Source organism: Garra rufa, chromosome 14 (genome assembly GCF_049309525.1).
Source record: "Garra rufa chromosome 14, GarRuf1.0, whole genome shotgun sequence".
NCBI lineage: Eukaryota > Metazoa > Chordata > Actinopteri > Cypriniformes > Cyprinidae > Garra > Garra rufa.
In genome coordinates, this window is record NC_133374.1 from 27,250,993 (window position 1) to 27,269,783 (window position 18,791).

The 18,791-nt window shown below is 35.6% G+C and overlaps 1 protein-coding gene across 1 annotated transcript in view; it reads left to right on the forward strand.

Annotated features, from left to right (window-relative positions):
* The window catches only part of tyw1 (tRNA-yW synthesizing protein 1 homolog (S. cerevisiae)), a 107,077-nt gene that overhangs the window by 25,622 nt on the left and 62,664 nt on the right, over positions 1–18,791 (forward strand). The window contains exons 9-13 of the mRNA XM_073817712.1: positions 8,203–8,255; positions 8,407–8,497; positions 9,034–9,056; positions 11,359–11,363; positions 15,097–15,206. Coding sequence (XP_073673813.1) covers positions 8,203–8,255; positions 8,407–8,497; positions 9,034–9,056; positions 11,359–11,363; positions 15,097–15,206 — 282 coding nt within the window. The remainder of the gene's footprint in view (positions 1–8,202; positions 8,256–8,406; positions 8,498–9,033; positions 9,057–11,358; positions 11,364–15,096; positions 15,207–18,791) is intronic.

Sequence of the window (18,791 nt, forward strand, 5' to 3'; positions counted from 1 at the left end):
ATCATTATTTTTAATGATTTGTATCAATCAATATTAGGTTCTATATTTTATAGAAAAGCACCGCCAACTTGATAAATCAGAATTATGAGATATAAACTCACAATTACGAGTTATAAAGTCAGAATTATGTGATATAAATGAACAATTCTGACACTTTTTCTTAGAATTGCATGATATAAAGTCACAATTATGACTTTTTCTCTCATAATTGTCTCACAATTCTGAGGAAAAAAGTAAGAATTGTGAGATATAAACTGGCAATTACTAGTTATAAAGCCAGAATTATGTGATATAAGCTAACAATTCTGACACTTTTTCTCAGAACTGATATAAACTCGCAATCGCAAGAAATAAAGTCTTCACAAAGAATTGTGAGACATGAACTCGCAATTGCGAATTATAAGGTCAGAATTATGTGATGTAAACTCACAATTCTGACTTTTTTTTCCTCAATTGCATGATATAAACTCACAATTGCGAGAAATAGTCAGATTTGTGAGATAAAACCCCTTTTTCTCTCACAAATGCAGGTTTGTATCTCACAATTGCATGTTAGATATCAAAATCAGAATTGTGAGAGTAAAAAGTCGCAATTACCTTTTAACATTTTTTATTCAGTGGCAGAAACAGGCTTCCAACAGTTGCCTAAATTTGATATAGGTCATAGTTTAAACATAAAAACATAAAAAATAGTTATTGGCTTATTGTTTCTTACAGAAGATAAAAAATTAACAGCCTGCTTGTCCTTCTCACAAATATAAACCCTGCCAGTATGATTATGAATTGCATTTTACTACATAAAAATTGTTTTTCAAAGTTGTAAATAAAACAAAGATTATTAAAGTACGTTTTTACAAGAATAAGCAATTTTAGCCAATTTTTGTAAAAGTTTCACACTTAACTCTGTGTTTTACTTGCCATTTCTTTGTTCATTAGCAATTTCTGAGTGAAAATTGAGAATTCATTTTTATTTAAAACCATTTTAAAAATGATTTTTTTCCTTCATTTTTTTCCCCCATGAATATAGCAGTGTTAGCTAGAATGGAGTTAAAACTATAGCCTCGTTCAGACTGTCCAAATCCAATTTTTATGCAAATCTGTTTGAAATCCAATCATATTTGTGACCCTGAACCACAAAACCAGTCATAAGTAGCACAGGTGTATTTGTAGCATTAGCCAAAAATACATTGTATAGGTCAAAATGATTTTCTTTTTTTGTTTTTCGATAAAGATATTTTGTAAATTTCCTACCGTAAATATATCAAAACTTAATTTTTGATTAGTGATATTCATTGCTAAGAACTTCATTTGAACAACTTTAAAAGCGATTTTCTCAATATTTAGATTTTTTTGCACCCTCAGATTGGAGATTTTCAAATTGCTGTATTTTGGCCAAATACTGTCCTATCCTAACAAACCATCATCATCAGTGGAAAGCTTATTTTGTTATAAACGAAAAACGAAAGACTGCTTATAGACACACATCGGATATGAACAGTTGCGATACACTGTGTGGACAGTCACTTATTCAAATCAGATTCCATCCGGATATAAATTATTATGCTTATAAATAAACAAACAAACAATTTTCATTTTATTTTGGAGTGAAATACAACCTGGACATTTCTTTGTAAGAGTGTCCTCCCGGTGGTTTGTTTTGCAGGTTGAGTTGTGAACTGTGAACGCACAAACAAATGTGTTTAATTTAGCTGATCTCGCCTGCAGTCTAGAGAAGGTTCTGATGTGACATTGTATAACACTCATTTCCTGAGGGGCCAACTGGTAACCTCCTCTCACTCGCTGTTATTTTTGCTCTTTTAATGACAAACTGAAATGATTCCCTCCGGCATTATTAGCGATGATTTCAAGATGAATGAGGAGAGAGCTGAAGAACTCTGAAAGAAGTCACTTTTTTCATTTCAGAGGAAATGCAGCAGCTAGAGCTGAAAAAGAGGGCAAATGTGTTTGGTCAAAGTGGATTGAGTCAGGAGGAAGTTTTTTGAAGCCTTGAAATTTCTGTTCAGTCACATACCTCATGCCATAAATAACAGCTCAGAATGGAAACCTGAAATAATGAAACTAAAATCATCCTATAGCAGTGCGTCATTGATCTTGTGAAGTTCTGTTTTGGTGCTGTTCGTCATCAACGGGATGGCAATTTTTGTTCCCGTCAGCTTCCTACGGTCCTGAGAGAACTCATCTGTGAGGAAACGCTGGCAGACTCTGTATGCACTGTGCCCTTGTTTATGTCTGGTTAACCTTGATAGATTAAACTCATTTAGAATGGACATAACTCATCTTAATGGATATATTTTCACAAGTATTCAGCAAGATGTTGCTCAGCATATTGTAACCCAACATTATAACCCCTTTTATTTTACATTAACACACACTCCTGTATTTTAGCCAAAGAAAATGTTTTTCTTCATCAAAATGTAGGCTACTTCTCTCTTTCAACTGTGCTAGTGCAATAATGCAATAAATAACATTATCCATTTAGCCGAAAAGCTATTAAGTTATTATTTTAGGCTACTTGTTGTAGGTAATAAAGCCTTTTTATAACCTTGCCAGTAGTTTAATTAGCAATTTAATGCAGCCTAAAATTTATGTAATGGTTACGCCAATGTATTCGAGGAAAAATATACGTTATTAGGGCGAGGGACTTTATTAGGAACTTCAAACATCACCACTTCTCTTACAAGTGTGTACTGCTGAGGTAAAATTATGTTTTTCTCCACAACTGTGTGCACAGCAAAAAAATGTGCATCTTTCATGTTAATTTTTATAAACTGTAAGTATGAGAGTATTAAAGGGATAGTTCACCCAAAGATGAAAATTTGATGTTTATCTGCTTACCCCCAGGGCATCCAAGATGTAGGTGACTTTGTTTCTTCAGTAGAACACAAAGATTTTTAACTCAAACCGTTGCAGTCTTTCAGTCATATAATGGCAGTCAATGGGCTTTGAGAGTCAAAAAAAAACAAAAACAAATGAACCTGCAGCTCATAACAATACATTGAGGTCTTAACACACCAAACAATCGGTCTGTGCAAGAAACTGAACAGTATTTATGTCATTTTTTACCTCTGATCCACCACAATATCCAACTGTTCTGAGCATGTTCACAACAGCCAGCGCGTGACAGAGAGCAAGCAACTATAACTTCAGTCGATCAGGCTCAAAAGTTGGGAGTCGGTGAAAAGTCAACACTATCGGATGAGTTCGCTCAAGCAAACGTAATCTTTTAGTTTTTAATCGGTTGCAACAATCAGGATAAGCACAAGTAATGACATTTGAGTAGCCGTTGTACCCACAATCTCTCTGCACTGTGTAAACAATGAGTGACGTATACGCGTGACAGATTGTTTCCACGCATGTGTTTACTATGCCAGAGCACGTTGACGCATTATGCGCCGGCTGTTGTGAACACACTCAGGACAGTTGGATATTGCGGTAAATCAGAGGTAAAAAATGAAATAAATACTGTTCAGTTTCTTGCACAGACCGGTTGGTAATGTGTTTTATATTGGTGCATTCAAGTGAAAAATAAATATAGTCCTTCATTGTGTTAGTAGTAGGGCTGGTCCGAATACCATTTTTTGAGCTTCGAAGCTTCGGTAGTAATCAACATCGAATATTCGAAGCTTCGGTGAGAGGGGCTGAACATATTCTTCTCTCTAATAAAGGCAGGAATCTCTGTATGTCTTTCTGTTTGCATTTTTATTATGTCGAGAACAGTTCATCCAAACGATTTTTGCTGTGGACCCAAGGGGGTGCAGTGTTGCATTTTAGTGCAATATGGACACAACACGCCTCACGCAGGCAGAGCTAATATGCGTCGAGAACGGACATTGCGCTAGTGATACAAAACACACAGGTCTGTTAAGAGCAATACTTTTAATAAGGTAGCCTAACATTTTTTAACAAACAAATCACTCCCAAATCAGAAATTAGCAGCACAGTAATTACTGACACCGTAAAGGGTAGGCTATTTAAATAAAAGAAGAACGGTGTTTATATATAAATAAATTATTTATAAATAAATATATATACATTATATATAACGTTTGTGTTTATAAGCCTATATATAAAATACATAGTCTATGTATATTATTTTGAAACCCAAAATAGATAGGCTCAAACATTATTAACAAACGTGCGTGTTTATTTGAGCACTTCCGTCAGTAAACAAGCAGCCTACAAAACGCTAAAATAAATCAAATAAATAAATACATTTAAATATGAAACTAGCCTAAATAAGAATGATATATATACTATTAAACAAACATTCGTTGCAAAAATGACTAAAACCTCGCCCGGACTTTGTCCGACAGCTCATCAGAATTACTGGCCCGACTCCGACTGGAACCGGTCTTTTTTCTCTTTCTCTTCCCCATTACACAGCTGCTGTTTTTAATAGCAAAGTTATTACTTTTATTTTCATTTATTTAGGTTATAAAGTTAATTTAGAAATATATTTGGAACACTTTTTATTTGTTAAATTTAAGTTTTTGTTTTTGAAAGTAACGACTAAGTCATTGCGATTTCAATTAAAATCCATAGATATAAGCACGCTTTGCAGAACATGGAAGAGCCAGCGCTATGTGAAACTTAATTTTTGCTCATAAAGGTAAGACTAATATATCATCCGAAACTGTAAAAAAATTATTTAAATAATTCAAATCGAAAACAAAACTCTTTCATTAGCTATAGGCCTAATCCATAAATATGCATTTAGGTATTAAAGGAAAGGAAAAGGAAAAGAAAGGAGGTGAAGTGAGGCCAAGTATGGTGACCCATACTAGGAATTTGTGCTCTGCATTTAACCCATCCAAGTGCACACACACAGTAGTGAACACACACAGTAGTGAACACACACACCCGGAGCAGTGGGCAGCCATTGCTGCGGCGCCCGGGGAGCAGTTGGGGGAACGGTGCCTTGCTCAAGGGACTCACCTCAGTCGTGCTGTACATTCACTCCCCCCACCGACAATCCCTGCCGGACCTGAGACTCGAACCTGCAACCTTTGGGTTACAAGTCCGACTCTCTAACCATTAGGCCACGGCTACCATTAGGCGCGTCCAATGAGCAAATGGCATCAGGATCGTCAACTTTATCTTTGTGTCAAATACTAGTTTATTAATAAATAATTCAAATATCTCCTTACTTTTTCCCCCGACACATTCATGGTAATTATTTTTGCTGGGGGTTTGCGGTCAGCTTTAGCCTACTGCGTGCATTTAAACGTGGAGACGCGGTTGTCATTGCGACAGTCACAGCCCTAGTTTTGCTTCAACCATTCAAGTGGGCCCGACTGTATAGTGTCTCTCAAATATTACTCAATCTCTCTTTTTTTTTTTTTTTTTGCTGTCTCTGTGTTAGTGGCGCAGCATTATGATCTTCTTCATTCAAATTCTTCATTCATATTTAAGCGCGAATGAGAACCGTTTCGCGGGGGATGCAAGGTGTATGAAAAAAAAACGAATATTCAAATTTCAAAATTTAAAATCAAATGCCAACCCACCGAATGAATATTTGAATAATCGAATATTCTGGTCCAGCCCTAGTTAGTAGGGAAAAACTATTTGGCTATTTTTAACAATCTTTTATTCAGCATTTTGCAACTTTTTTGCATTAAACGTTTTACGTCTAATTTGTGGAAGCCTGTTTTCGGCACTGAATTAAAAAAAAAAAAAGGTAATTGCAAGTTTATATTTCACAATTCAGACATTTTTTCTTGCAATTGCGAGTTTGTATCTTGCAATTCTGACCTTTTTTTTTTTTTTTTTTCAGAATTGTGAAATATTAAATAACAATTGTGAGTCATAAAGTCTTTAAGTTAATTGCTTGCAATTTGGACTATTTTTCTCACAATTGCGAGATTATATCTCACAATTCTGAGAAAAAAAATTGTGAGGGAAAAGTCAGTATTTAACTGAGTATTTAACTTAATGTATAACTCGTAGTTGCAAGTTTACATCTCACAATTCTGAGAAAAAGTCAGGATTGCGAGTTTGTATTACACAATTGCAAGGAAAAAAGTCATAATTGCGAGTTGGCATTATGCAATTGCGAGAAAAAACTCAGAATTGTTAGTTTGTATTACGTAATTGTGAGAAAAAAGTCAGAATTGCAAGTTTGTATTACATAATTGTGAGAAGAAAAATCTGAATTGTGAGTTTGTATTATGCAACTGTGAGAAAAAAGTCAGAATTGCTAGTTTGTATTACATAATTATGAGAAAAAAGTCAGAATTGCTAGTTTGTATTATGCAATTGCGAGACAAAAGTCAAGTGTGAGATATAAACTCGCAATTGCAAGAAAAAAGTCAGAATTGCAAGTTTGTATTAAGCAACCGAGAGAAAAAAGTCAGAATCGTAAGTTTGTATTACACAATTGCAAGAAAAAAGTCCGAATTGCAAGTTTGTATTAAGCAATTGTGGAAAAAAAAAAATCAGAATTGACTTTGTATCACGCAGTTGTGAGGAAAAAAGTCAAAATTGCGAGTTTGTATAAAGCAATTAAGAGGAAAAAGTCTGAATTGCTAGTTTGTATTACACAATTGTGAGGAAAAAAATTTAATTCAGTGGCAGACACGGGCTTACATCAAATTGGTTGCTCAAAATAATGGAATAAATAAAAACAATTGCATGTTTAAAACCAATTCAAACATTTTATTTATTTATTTGTCAAATATGATCAAAAGACTGAAAATATATCACCTGGCCACAACCGCTGAGTTTTTTTAAAGCTCACTGACATGTTCAGTTTTTCTTTCCATGCACACACATCCACCATGATGTGAACAGTCAGTATGAACCACCGCAGGGAATCCTCTGTCTCGGCTTTCTGCTTCCCAAATATTGAGCCTTCACACAGCTGAAACCAGACCTGCTCTCTGATCCCGACTGTTCTTCAGACAGAGATGAGCGAACACCACCTCCTCTACCTCCTCAGCCCCAGCGAGCTATTTGCAGACATAAAAGACAAGAACATGTGTTTGATGTGGAGTTTAGCTAATGAACATGGGAGAGAGACTCTAGATTAGGATCATTAGTATGGAGATTCACTCTTACTGCTTTTTTTACCACTTACACTCCTTCATGCATGAGGAGAGAAACTATGGAAGAGAAAAAGAGAGGAATAATTCACCAAAAATGAAAACTAAGATTGCTTCTAACCCCCAACATGCAAGCTGCGTTTTGAACTCTGCCAGCCTTTTCAGCACAGAGCTGTTCCTATATATTCAGTGGTTTCATTAAGACTGCTGTAGGAGCGATGGCTGCCCCAGTCATGGCCCTTACATGTGGATTACAGTCTAAATTGAGTCGGATTCCCCAAGGGGGACGCAGCACAGTTGTGGGAGAACAAGGCTATGGACCTTAGAAACTTCAAGTGCTTAACAGGAAATGCTCAGACTTGAGCACATTTGGCCTTCCAGCCTGCTTAGATGTATTGAAGAGCTTTGCAGGAAAATCTCCTTAATTTCTCCTGCTAGATGTTAAAGATTCTGAGCAGACTGTGAAAAGGAAACTAGAGGCCTGTCTCTGTGCTAGTACATGGTGTAAAATATAAATACACCATTTTTAGTACAGTACATCACCTTTTACACTCTCTCTGACACTAAATGTTAAATATGGCTGTTTTGAAGCTATTGTACTGTACCCTTTTAGCTTTATAGATTTTAGCATTCGACAAGTGTGTTTTGGATTTGATTTTCATACATAGAGGCAGGGTACGATTGTCCTTTGAGGTTATGAACACTACCAGTCAAAAGTAGGATTTTTAAAATGTTTTTTTTTTTTAAAGAAGTCTCTTCTGCTCACCAAACCTGCATTTGTTTTATCCAAAATACAGCAAAACCAGTAATGTTGTGAAATATTTTTACTATTTAAAATACCTGCTTTCTGTTTGAATATTTTGAATATATTTTAAGATGTAATTTATTCATGTTAAAATTGATCAGAAGTGTTAAATAGTAAATATATTTCAAAATTTTCCTGTTTTGCTGTACTTTGGATCAAATAAATGCAGGCTTGGTGAGCAGAAGAGACTTTTTAAAGAAACAAAAAATCTTACTGTTCAAAAACTTTTGACTGGTAGTGTAGCTCAATCAGTACTGTGCTGTGAAAACTTAGCTAATCTCTACAAAAATGCCTTGTTTTCATCTCCATTTCTTTATTTTTCTTTGTGGTCTGCAGGGTACAAACTAATAGGAAGCCACTCTGGGGTAAAACTGTGTCGTTGGACCAAGGTAGGTTGTTTCCTGGTTGTTTCCTCCAATTGATCTTGTTGTCAAGGCTCTTTAGCAAGTTTCTTTCTTTTTTTTACAGCAGCACAGTGTTTTCTGACAGGGACAATTTGTCTTTGTGTAAATGAAACAAATGTTGCCTTTCTTTTGTTAGTCAATGCTGAGAGGGAGAGGAGGCTGCTATAAACACACCTTCTACGGGATCGAATCTCACCGCTGTATGGAGACCACACCGAGCATTGGATGGACATTGGATGCAAAATTCAATTTTACATGATGTTTGCATATAAATAAATGTGTCTTAGCAGTGTGTGGACACAACCAACGTACAATGATTGAAAATCCACTCACTCCTTTTTTTTTAATCCCCAAAAAGCCTAAATAGTCTCAATTATCAAGCTGTTTTGATTTTCTGAGCAATATGATGTCATACTTCTCAAGCCCCACCCACAACCTCAGTAGTTGTATGTAAAAGTGAACGTGAAAGTCTTCATTTTCTTCCGACATCAGGGCCACTAAAGACGCAGTAGATTAGTTTTGTTTTTGATGGTAACGCGCCACCAAATACACAAAAAAACGTAAGAGTGGGGTGGAGTGAGCAGTAGCACATTATCATTTAAAGAGACATACACCGAAATGGGTCACTGAGCTCTTTTTGACAAGGTGTTGTTTTACACGTCCATTGGCGAAGTATGCTACACAGTGGGTTCCCATGGGTCTTTCCAATGGTACCTCAACTTTAACAGACACACCGTGAAACATTGCAAAAATAGGCTGTGAAGTTCGAATAAAATGCTTTTTTGCATAGTTGTGTTTGGCACATGAAAACTGTAACAATGTATTTTACAAGCTAACATGATTAAACCTTGCTCTCACTTGAAGTGTGTCCCCACTTTAAGTCCTTGAATTTGAGGGTATTGGACCTGGAAAGTCCTTGAAAGGTCCTTTGAATTTGAAGTTAACCAAGATTTGGGAACGCAGACATTTCATGAAGACCCCAAAGAATCATACCAGCTTGTGGGAAATGGGCATTCAGTGTCCACTTTAATAAAAATGAACAATAATAATAATTAATCAATCTGTTACACAGCCCTGCAGCTTGGCTTTTTTACAAACCTTATTTTGACCTAATAATACCTAATTTGATAACGCCAAGTTAAAACAAAACAAAAAAATCCATGTACAGTTTTTCACAGAATAATAATAACAACTTTTCAATTTATATACATCAGCTTTAATGCAATTATTAAAATAACAAAAGCAGTCAAAGAAGTTTTGACAATGGTTTTAATGACAAAAAAACAATTAACTAAAAAAAAAAGTTAAAATGCTCCATTTAATGCCAAAGAACTTTACATGAACACAAGTTTACAAATATGCTTTTTCACAAAATCTGTTATTTTCGAATCGCTTTTTGGATGTAGTAAACCACCCACAGAAATAGCAGAAAACATTTGGATCATGTTTGGATTTTCTTCCATCACTGGCCATATTTCTGACGTTTAAATCGTTCATATATGTGAAAATAAGCTGAGAATTGAACACATAGTTCAAAAACTCAAAAGTTTACATACTTTCCAAAATCTGCAAAATATTTAATAATTTTACCAAAATAAGAGGGATCATACTATATACTATGTTTTATTTAGTACCGACCTGAATAAGATATTTCACATAAAGAATGTTTACATATAGTGCACAAGAGAAGAAACTAGTTGAATTTATAAAAATGACCCCATTCAAAAGTTTACATACGCTTGATTTTGAATACTGTGTCGTTACTTGAATGTTTTTGTCCTGAACAATTAAGCTGCCACTGTTCTTCAGAAAAATCCTTCAGGTCCCACAAATTCTTTTTTTCAGCATTTTTGTGTATTTGGACCCTTTCTATCAATGACTGTATGATTTTGAAATCCATCTTTTCACACTGAGGACAACTGAAGAACTCTGATGCAACTATTACAGAAGGTTTAAGCACTCACTGATGCTCCAGAAGGAAAAACAAAGTTTTTACCTTATTTTGTCTTCTGGGAAACATGGAAGTATCTTCTGTAGCGTCTGAAGGCCAGTACCAAATGAGAAAAAAAGATATTTAGGCAAAATAAGAAAAATGTACACATCTTCATTCTGTTCAAAAGTTACCATTCCCTGGCTTTTAATGCATTGTTTCTCCTTCTGAAGCATCAGTGACTGTTTGAACCTTCTGTAATAGTTGCAAATGAGTCCCTCAGATGTCCTGAGTGTCAAAAGATGGATCTCAAAATCATACAGTCCATTGCTGGAATGTTTGTAGTTCCTAAAGGATTTTTCTAAAAATTCAACTATTATTTTCTCTTGTGGACTGTATGTAAACGTCTTTAATGTGAAATATCTCATTCGTGTCAGTACTAAATAAAAAAATAAAATAAAATAACATGCAGTTTGTATGATCCCTCTTATTTTGGTAAAATTAACATTTTGCAGATTCTGCAACGTGTATGTAAACTTATGACTTCAACTGTAGTTGTAACCTGACCAGATGTTATGTTTTATGAGAATGTGTGACATTGTACAACAAAACAGCACTTCAGAATTAGTAAGAAACAAGTATTTTAGCGCATTGCTCATATTTAGGGTTTAAACAAACTCCTAAACTTAAGTATTAAAGGGTTAGTTCATCCAAAAATTAAAATTCTGTCATTAATTACTCACCTCACGACGTTCCATACCTGCTACTCTCATGAATGTGCGGCGAAGAAACAGTTGAATAAAGTTGTTGTTTTTGTTTTCTTTGCGCACAAAGTAGTCTTGTAGCTTCATAAAGTTACAGTTGAACCACTGATGTCACATGAACTATTTTACCAATGTCCTTACTACCTTTCTGGGCTTTGAATGTGTCAGTTGCATTGCTGTCTATGCAGGATCAGAAAGCTCTCGGATTTCATCAAAAATATCTTAATTTGTGTTTCAAAGATAAACAAAGGTCTTAAAGGTTTGGACGACATAGAGTAATTAATGACAGAATTTTCATTTTTGGATGAACTATCCCTTTAAATAATTGGTGCATAACATCCATTTAAAATAAAAAACCTTTAAAAGTCTCAGACAGCTGTCCATCTGAAAGAACTGGAAGTGCAAAGGTAGATGCAGCAGTGATGATTCACAGTGACACTTGTGAAAAGAAGGTAGCATTCAATATTCCTGTCATTGGCAGTGAGGTTTTATCTGGAGGGGGAAAAAAGAGCTGTCAAAGAGCATCAGCGCACCTCCTCTGAAGAGTAGATCTGGGATGATTTCCACCACGAGTGACCCTTACGATGCAGCACAGCTGAAAGCTGCTCTCTGACGGAGATGGACTTGATTTAAGGACGTCACTGTGAGTGTGACACACACAGGACACTGTCTCCTGCCCTGAAGCTTTGGGACAGGACATACTGGGACAGCCTCCAATGCACAAAACCCTGTAGTTTGAGCTGCGCTGTCAGATTAGCGCAGCAGATTGAAGGCGTCTCAGAGAGGGCTTTGATCCTGCTGTTGAGTAAATCTGTCATTTCGCATCCAATTTTCTCATTGAATCAGCTGATTTTGTGGTATTATGGGGTTTAATAAAGAAAAATCATCGTCTTGAGGCTGTCAGTGAACTCTATTTTTATGCCTCTGTGTATAAAGCGGTGTTTCGGATCTAGTTGTTGGCATCGTGGTTTGTGTTTTTTGTCGTGCCGCTGTGGCGCTAATCAAATTTTTCAACTGTTTCATTGCCACATGCTGCGCGTATCCTCAAATGCCACACAGTTAATGACTTAATGCAAATAAATGGGCTGAAGAAGTTTCCAAATGCAAAAGTCGTTTAGTTCTCCGCTTTCAGGAAATGTGATGGAAATATTGAACTTCGTGTAAGGGGAGTAATTTGGTTAAAAGTGGCACTCGAAATTATGAGGCTGAAGAGGGCTCTTCATGTGGATGGGCTGGATGTTTTAGGTGGTGTCTCATGAAACTGAGTAAAGGCATTAGAGGGAAAGTTCTTAAAGCCATCTCAAGCTCTGTTTTTGGTTGTTTTGATTCCTAAAGCATTATAATTTTAATGATTATTATTTTTAATATTAGATTCTTTATTTTAATTTTTTTTCTTCAACATGAGAAAATGAACATTATTCTAACATGTTTTGCTTCCCCAAGCATACTTGCATTTATTTTACTATTTTTTCATCAATAGAAATGGGTCACAATGGCCAAAATAGTATTTTATTTTATTTTATTATTATTATTTATTTATTTATTTATTTTTTTTGTTTTGTTTTGTTTTATTCACAGCCTGCTTTTTGGATAACTTAAGCTAAGATAACCTAGACAGACCAATTCATCTGCCAATATTTTAAAAACTTAAATTTGTTTTTATTATTTTATTTTAATTTGAATAATCAAATTTAAGTTTTTTTTTATTTTAAAACTTGAAGAGCTTTTATACTTGCTTTTATTTTGTTTTATTAATGAAGTAATTGTATTGTAGCTAGCTTTCGTTATTGTTTAAACTTTTAAAAGCGTGCCTCTGATTCTCAACTAAATAATTTTTAAATGGTAGTTCACCCAAAATGGAAAATTCTGTCATCATTTACTCACCCTCAAGTTTCTTTTTTCTGCCGAACACAAAAGAAAGTATTCTGAAGAATACTGGGAAACAAAGTATTCTCATAACTTCATGACATTACCATTGAACCACTGGTGTCACATGGACTATTTTAACAATGTGCTTTTTTTTTGGGCCTTGAACGTGTCAGTTGCATTGCTGTCTGTGCAGAGTCAGAAAGCTTTTGGATTTCATCAAAAATATCTTCATTTGTGTTCTAAAGGTGAACGAAGGTCTTACAGTTTTGGAACGACTTGAGAGCGAGTAATTAATGACAGAGTTTTCATTTTTGGGTGAACTATCCCTTTAAGGAGGTCCTGTTATGCTTTTTTACTAAGTCTTTATTTAGTTTTGGGGGTGCAGTGGAACATGCTCTCATGCTTATTTTTCATATAATTTAGATTATTACAATAGCTTTCTTTCCAGGCTGGCACAAATGGCTTGATTAGTTCCAGGTCTAATGAAGGCCTGCCTTCCGAAAAACTAAATGTGTTGTGATTGGTTAGCAGTCCCGCTGTGTTGCGATTGGCGAACAGCTTAGACGGCGTTTCAGTCTTGCCACGGCCCTTCCCAAAGCAGCAAGTTCCGTGTACACCTGTGCAAGCTAGATTTAAGTCATTCTTACGTTTTAAATATGGATATTTTATTTACATAAACACATCGGTTCACTACAGGGCGCTTTTATTGACCCCTCCAGAGCCATGTGAAACACTTTTTATTATGGCTTGCATATGTCTGAAAGAAGTCAGTCAAATATACACCTAGGATGCATGGAGGGTGAGTGTTGGTCCTATCGTCAGCCTGCGAGATCGCCGATACATGATATTATCATTGTTGTGCTAATTTATTTAATTATTTACATGCCTAAAACCAGCTACAGCATTAGGCTAGTGAAGCTATCCACACTGTATGATGCATAAATCTCTTACCACACACTGCACACGTCTACCGCGCGGCTCCGAGGCGGCCACCGATGATCGTCACTCTAGTCAACGCTTATGTTTATATCAGCCGCAACTCCACGTGTTTCGACCCTTTATACCGCACACGTCAATGCTGCGGCTCCAGCGCGGCTACCGGAGCAGTTCGTGGCCTCTTTAGTTAATGCTTGTATTTATACCAGCTGCCCTGCGGCTCACTGAAGCATCCCAAAAGCAGCTGTCCATAATACATGGCTAAAGTTAGGCGAATCCCCCACCAGCCAACGAATTGAATTTCAGTAGGCGGGATTTACGTTGTGACATAATAGCCTCCGGAAAACAAACGCTGTAGTCCAAATGAGCCGTTTCGTTGTAGTTCTTGAAAAGGGATTTTTTTTAAAAACTAAATATCTCCCTTTGGAGTGGACTTTGAGATTTGTAACTTTGCAGATGTTTTTTATGCCCAAACATACACGCCACACACTGGCTAAAGTTCAAAAAGTGAAAAAGCATAATAGGACCCTTTAATAATGTGCTTGTTGGCAAGTTTCATTGCTAAACGCGGCTAAAGTAAACATTACGGCTCATAATCCTACAGCAGAGAGGGTCGGGGCGAGCTCATTTGCATTTAAAGGACCATGCAATAAAATGAGTTGGTTTTTTGCAGAGCTGATTTAAGGTTAAAGTTTTTTTGTTTTTTTTTACACTACTATTGAGAATTTTTTACCGAATTATATTATAGACTTTTCTTTAAGACCCTAAAGAATCATATGAACTTGTGGAAAATGGGCATCCGATGACCCCTTTAAAAACTAAATATTTCTCTTTGGAGTGGACTTTGAGATTTGTAACTTTGTAGATGTTTTTTTTATGCCCAAACAGACACACCACACACTAACTAAAATTCAAAAAGTGAAAAAGCATAATAGGACCCCTTTAGGCTTGCAACTAAAAACTGACTGAGAAAAAAAACACTGGTGGGCTCGTTGCTCAGCCAACCCACCGACTAATAGTTTACTACATCCTCATAATAAATTTTGGCTCTACCCATGGTGAAATGAAGGGATATGCTGCCACACGTTGAGCGTTGTCTCAGCTCCTGTTGCTATTTGCAGCAGGGGACGGAAGCGTGGCCACATTGCCTGGCATTTGTGCCCTTTCGTGTGATGTGAGAGCTGTTGAAAGGGTCACAGGACGCTAATTTGCGCTCAGTGGGGGGGCAGGTGTTGTTCTCAGGGGAATGAGTCTGCGGTCCGGGGCGTGTAATGCTGTGATGGTGACATGCTGACAGGACCTGTCCTCTCTCATTCTCTCTGCACAGACACCACACAAACCCAGTGGGCACGGAGTGGCGCTGGAAAATGGACCCGGCTGAGAAGATCATTCAAGAGGCTGTGGAGAACCACAGGAACATGATTCGCCAGTTCAGAGGTGAGGGCTTCCTGGAGCGTCACTGTCCGGTACCTTCAACTGACCTCTTCTACTGTCTTCAAACTAACAAGAGTGGATTGATAGGGTCGTTTCATTGCTAAAAACACCTCTACTTTATATTGCTTCCAACCAGAATATTGACTTATAGCAGAATATTCACACATGCTGTGAGTAGCCCTTTCCACTGTAAGTGTGCAGAAATAACTGGTTTTGTTTTGTTTGTCTGGTGGGATATAAATATAGCCGAATATATTTAAATCCTTTTTCCTCAGAGGCACAAATCCAGTTGGAAGCTGTTCAAATATTGTGTGACATAACACTATGTTGACGTCTCTACACTCTGAACACCCTCCCGGTTTCAGAGATTGTCCAACAGACACTGGGGTATATTTAGCTGTCACTACGGTTTGCAGAAGGCTGTAACAGGACAGGCTCTAAGTGCAGTTCGACTGGGTCTAATTTATTCATTTGCACCCTGTCACTTTCTTCACCATCTGCTGCATCAGATCAGTAGTGGATCCATCAGCTTTCAGCAGCATTAAGGCGATGAGGTTTGTTGCTGGATCAGTTTGACAGGCCGAGATCAGATGGAAAGGGCATCTCGCTGAGACTTCATTTGTAAAGCATCATTTGAGAGATTTTTTTTAGCTTGTTTTGTCCCATAGGTGCTACAGAGTTAAGCACATTGTTGACATTAAACTATACAGATGTATTGAGGGGACACAGATTTTATTTTTTATTGTATTTTATTGTATTATATTTTATAGCTTAAAAGGTACACTACCAGTCAAAAGTTTTTGAACAGTAATTTTTTTTTAAGAAGTCTCTTTTGCTCACCAAGCCTGCATTTATTTGATCTAAAATATTTTTTACTATTTAAAATGACTGTTTTCTGTTTGAGTATATTTCAAAATGTAATTTATTCCTGTGAGCATCATTACTCCAGTCTTCAGTGTCACATGATCCTTCAGAAATCATTCTAATATGCCGATTTGCTGTTCATGAAACATTTTTAATGTTGTTATTATTGTCATCATCAAAGATCCATAAAGGCATTTGTAATGTTATAAAAGATTTCTATTTCAGATAAGTGCTGTTCTTCTGAACTTTCTATTCATCAAAAAAAAAAAACCTGGAAAAAAATCTACTCTGCTTTTTTCAACATAATAATAGCTGTTTTTTGAGTTGCAAATCAGAGTATAGAATGATTTCTGAAGGATCATGTGACTGGAGTAATGTCAATCAGCTTTAAAAACACAGGAATAAATTTTTCAATATGTTCAAATAGAAAATGGTAAAAATAAATGGTAAATAGAAATATTTCAATTTTACTGTTTTTGCTGTATTTTGAATCTAATAAATGCAGGCTTGGTGAGCAGAAGAGACTAAAAAAACATTAAAAATCTTACTGTTCAAAAACTTTTCACTGGTAGTTTAGTCGTCATGCTGAGATCTAGGGGACAAAAATGGCTAGGAATCAAAATGCGAAGAGGTTATCATCTACCTGCTTAGTTTTTTTTAAATGGAAAATGTTTTTTAAAATGACTCCAATGTTTAAAGGAGACACAAAGTCAGCATATCCGTTTTAAAAACTAGTGGCCGTATTGACTTGTCCACTTGCCCATTGAAAACCACAAGGAGGATTCTGTCTGACATTTATCACAGAGATAAGAGCTTTTATTTTTTTTTGTTTTATTCAGACAAAAGTTTTTACACAGGTGAAATACTTGAATTTGACTTTTTGCAATTTAAGGCCTGGAAAACCTTAAATAGCTACATTTTTGAAGAAGTACTTGAAAAGTGCTTGACTTATTGAAAGACAATGTATCTATGAAATATGTTTTTTTTTTTTTTTCAATAAGCGCACATCTTTTTACACAAAGTTTATGCAATTCAAAAAACATTATACCTTTATTGCCTATTTCAGTTATTGTCAGAAAACTAGTGAGCTAAGCCAGTAGTAGTACTGACAGTGTCGTGTAAACACGGCCGAAGATGCGAAAGGATGAATAGATGAACCAATCAATTTATGCTGGAACCATTCCGATTGATTCAAATTCATGACTTTGATTATTCATTTCAAGCGATTTACTAGCAAAAACCCGATCAAATTAAATTCATTTATTTTTGAATTTCGACATCACTTGTAATGATTTTAAAAAGCACATAGAGCTTTTCGAAACTCAGTATCAGTTTAAACCATTGCGATGCAAAATGATTCTGTTTCGAAGCCCTCCAATTAGATCGCAATTATTATTATTTATTTATTTTTTATATCAGGACTTCAAATCACATATCACAAATCATTTGATTTAGATCGGAACCTTGCATATCACAGATCATTTGATTCGATATCGTGAATCATTTGCTTTAGATCGGAATGGGCTCATGAATCATTTTGCAAGTTGACGGATTCAAATCAAACGTTTTGCGATATGCAATTTGAAGTAATACGCAAAGTTTCGATCAAATGATTTGCAATTCGCAGAATGATGATCCGTGAATTATTGATTTCAGATCGAGACTTCAGAGTGTGGATCGCAAACCTTTGATTTAGATCGTAACTTCAGAGTGCGTATGGCAAATCATTTGTTTCAGATCAGGATATCGGAGATTTGATTTCGTATTTTTTTTTTTTTTCTGATTTCTTTTTTCTTATGCAGTAAAAAACATCAAACCATAAAGGCAGCGCAGTTATAAAAGCAAAACAAAGAAAAAAAGAGAAAAAAATATACACAAATGCACAAAATGCGTATACACAAAAAGGAAGTCCCTTAACCCTCTGGGCCTCTTCGGTCATTTTTGACCGAAAAATTTTATGTTTTGAATTTTTAAAAATCGTAGCTTCATCAGAATGAGATGACACTTGGTGACTTTTGTTGCATTAGCTATGTGAGTACAAAAAAAAATCAGTGACGGTCAAAAATGACCGACATAGGAAATGAATGGGAAATACGAAAAAATGTGATAATTCAGATAATCTTTTGGTAATACAAGCTACAAATGAGCAACTGTGCTGAAAAGAAGTGTTCAGCAAGCAAGGACTGACACTCTAAAATAACAAAAGTACAGAACTGACACACACGCACACACACGCGCGCACATACACACACAGACACACACAGAGACACACAGAAATAAGCAGAAAAATGCAAAACCTGATATTTATCCAATCAAAAAAATATCTAAACCTTGCCAAAATTTATCTGTAGAATGTCTGAATATATTTCTAAATGCAAAGCCTAATAAAATGAAGAAACAATAAAAAGAAAAAAAAACAATAGGAATCCCAAAGCCCCTGTATATATGTATATAGGGAGACACAGGAGTTTACATGGCATTACACAAGTTTTTATTTTTTATGCCACTAGATGGTGCAATTTTCACTTTAAAAAAATGGATTTTAAATGCTTTTACTCTATTTTAATGTGAAATGTTGTATTTATTGAAAAATAATAAATACATAATTAATTAAAAAATATAATATAAAATATAATTCTACTGGGAAAAAATTGCTCATTAAAACTGTATATATATTGCATAGATTCATAAAAAATGCTCAAAATTCTAAATAATAATTACAAA